This window comes from Olea europaea, unplaced genomic scaffold (assembly GCF_002742605.1).
Source record: "Olea europaea var. sylvestris unplaced genomic scaffold, O_europaea_v1 scaffold935, whole genome shotgun sequence".
In the NCBI taxonomy this organism is placed as follows: Eukaryota; Viridiplantae; Streptophyta; class Magnoliopsida; order Lamiales; family Oleaceae; genus Olea; species Olea europaea.
The window spans coordinates 129,574-132,857 of NW_019267840.1; the positions used below are offsets into that span (position 1 = coordinate 129,574).

At 40.8% G+C, this 3,284-nt stretch overlaps 1 protein-coding gene across 1 annotated transcript in view; it reads left to right on the forward strand.

Moving 5' to 3' along the window:
• Window positions 1–174: 174 nt before the first annotated feature.
• Window positions 175–3,284, forward strand: part of LOC111392482 (translocase of chloroplast 132, chloroplastic-like) — a 9,103-nt gene continuing 5,993 nt past the window's right edge. The window contains exons 1-4 of the mRNA XM_023017835.1: window positions 175–210; window positions 601–677; window positions 958–998; window positions 1,145–3,277. Coding sequence (XP_022873603.1) covers window positions 175–210; window positions 601–677; window positions 958–998; window positions 1,145–3,277 — 2,287 coding nt within the window. The remainder of the gene's footprint in view (window positions 211–600; window positions 678–957; window positions 999–1,144; window positions 3,278–3,284) is intronic.

Below are 3,284 nucleotides of genomic sequence, written 5' to 3' on the forward strand. Positions count from 1 at the left end.
TCAGGGCAATGATCCTTATCCTGCCCTCACCCCATTTACCTAATCAGACGAGTAATCTTTATCTCATTCGGAGTAGGACCTCACGGGTATCGGATTGAACGAATTCCTTTTGCCATCTCTAAAAATCTATTTGATACATGGAAAGATCCATTACGACGCTGACTAGAGTGATAAATGAATAACACGATGCATAATTCAGTGACCATTGAGGTATAATTTTAAGTTTAATTATTAAATAGTAACACTTGATATAATTTAGTGACGGTTGAAATACAAATTTAAATTCAAATATTGAGTAATAGCACTTGGTACAATGACTATTCAAATAATTAATCCTATTGCAATGTATTGGTGTGTCGACGGTGCAAATTAAACCTATTGATTACAATCCAGTTGGCACCACGTGTTCCATGAAACACCTAATCCTTTCTCCACTATTCAGTTGACATTTTTCAATAATAACCTCATACGTAATTTCTCACCTTTAGATCCCAAAACTTCAACCGTCTCGATCGTCGATTAACTCTTATCCTCAATTTCCCCAGTTAAATATTTCAGGTTCTGCTGTTTACAAAGACGATCTCCTTTCTACTTCAGTAGAGAGCCACTCCCGATCCTCTCTCACCCCAAAACCCTAAACCTCTGTTTCTCTCTCTATATATCAAGCAAATTGCCTGGTAATTTTTTCTGTTTTCACTTGAAATTTATGTTTTTTAATTAGTTTCGGTGGCTCTGAATTAATTTATGCAAAACCCGAATTTATGTACACTAAAGATTTGATTTTTATGCTCGTATGCATCTATTTATACAGGTTAAGTGTTAGAGAACTGATTAGCTTGCGAAATTATTATTATTTTGTTTTATGCGCTCGAAATCAATAATGTATGGGTTTCTCTAGCTTTATTTTCATTAAGGAGATATTTTTTTTTTTAATGGTATTGATATTTTGGTTGTTAGGCTTTTTCGTAGTTCAATTGGTTATTTAGTGAATCTTGTTGGTGAGTTTGCACAAAACTGCGATATCATATGATTGCTAGAACTCATTGTTTGTGCTATTAATATCTCTTGTTGAGTTATTTTGTGTTTGGATTTATTTACCGTTTATTTATTATTTTTACATTTCAGTGAATCTTGGGCGTTTAAGTTTGCTTTGTGATGGAAAATGGTATTGCCATTGCGGATGGGTCTAAGTTTGGGGAGAAAAATGGTGTAAACAATGAGGTTACTAAGTCAAGAGCAGAGGAAAATGCTGATTCAGGTTTGGATGGATCAAAGGACTCGAATGGGGATGAAGTATTTGAGGAGGCAGTGGCAGGGACTCCGAGGGTCGACCCAGAGGATATGGATGCGAATAAAGATGAAAATGTTGAGACAATTGCGACTTCAAAGAATGGTAATGAGAATTCAGATCTCGGCAACGAGGCTGAGAAGTTTGAAGAGGCAATTGGGGTTTCTGGTGCAATGCGGAATGCAGTTGAGGAGTCCGGTTCGAAGGCTGAATTTTTTATGAATAAATATTCTGACGATAATCAAATTGCTGTAGAGAAACCTGTGACGGATGAAAGGAATAGGCTGATGGATGACAGTGCTGTTGAGAATGGCACAGGTCACACCATTTCTGTTGCTGCTGGTGAAACTGAAAATCTAAATGACTACAATGAAAAGTTAGGCAAGTCTTCTGAGAATCCTGAAACAGGTGCATCAGATCCTACAGAGATGAAGATTCTGGTTGCAGACATAAAGGAAGAACATATTACTGAGATGTCAGAAACTCAAGTTGTCAGTGAGTTAAAAGGGGTTGATGTGGGCTCTGAGAAGCCTAACATGAAGGAAGCCATAATTCACGAGATTTCAGATATTCGAGATGCCAATGAGGTTAAAGGAGGCGATACTGCTTCAGAAAAGCCTGTGAATGGCATGTCAGATCATATAAATTTGGCTGAAACTTTGACTCTTGAAGACCCAATCCTTTTGGACACTGATGCACTGAAAGAACATAGTCATAAGACTTCGTCAGAAACCCAAGATGCTAATGTGATAAAGGGAATTGCAATTGATCCTTGGTCAGAGTCTGAGTCCAATGGGAGTGTTTTGCATCATGATGAAACAACTGTTGTGGTTAATTTCAGAGAGCAAGTTGAAAAATCACTTATTTCTGGAGCCCAAAGCAATGATGACGAGAGTACAGAACTGAAAAAACCAGAGTCACACAGTGAGGAAGCTGACAATCGGGATATTGATGTGGGAGAACATGGGGGTATATCAGCCCCAGATGGTTCTGCGTCTGTACAAGTGAACGAAAGTTCTGGGCTCGACAATAATTTACTTGCTGAAGTTGAGGAAAGCACAATGAACCTGAAGGTTGCGAGTTTACCTTTGGCAAAAGATTCTGTGGCTGAAAGTGTTGAGCAGCCCCATTTTTTCTCATCTGAATTGGTAGCTGAAAATCCTGGGGCTTCTCAACCTCTACTTGTCTGTGCAAGTGACGAAGTGTCCGAAGTTGTTGTCAAGGAGCAAGAGAAGGAAGGACAGAAGGACGAGAAAGATGAGCAGGTTGCTTCTGGGAATACAGAGCATGAAGTGAGACCAGTTACTGATATTTCATCCTCCTATAGCAACTCTTCCACTTCTGCTTCCGCTGCTCATCCTGTAGGCCTCGAGTGTGCTTCCCAGATAGAGGAACCTGTTTCTCAGAATGTTTTGAATGATAGAGAAGAGATAATCAAACATGCAGCTGACATTTCTTCATCTAATGCTAACACTGCATCTCCTGCTCATCCTGCTGGCCGTGAGCATGCATCCCTGCAGTTAGAACCTTCTCAGAATATACTAGGAAACAAAGAACAGGTGATCAGGCCTGCAGCTGATATTCCTCTGTCCAGTGTTAACTCTGCAACTCCTGCTCGTCCTGCTGGGCTTGGTCGTGCTGCCCCGCTACTGGAACCTACTTCTCGGGTTGTACAGCAACCTCGAGTGAATGGAGCTGTTTCTCGAGTGCAGGACCAACTCGTCGAAGATCCGACAAATGTGGAGACCGAGGAGTATGATGAGATCCGTGAAAAGCTCCAGATGATCCGTGTCAAATTTCTGAGACTTGCTCATAGGCTTGGGCAAACTCCACATAACGTTGTGGTGGCTCAGGTCTTGTACAGATTAGGATTAGCTGAACAGCTACGTGGGAGAAGTGGTAGTCGTGTTGCTGCCTTTAGCTTTGATCGTGCCAGTGCAATGGCTGAGCAGCTTGAAGCAGCTGGACAAGGACCCTTGGATTTCACCTGCACAAT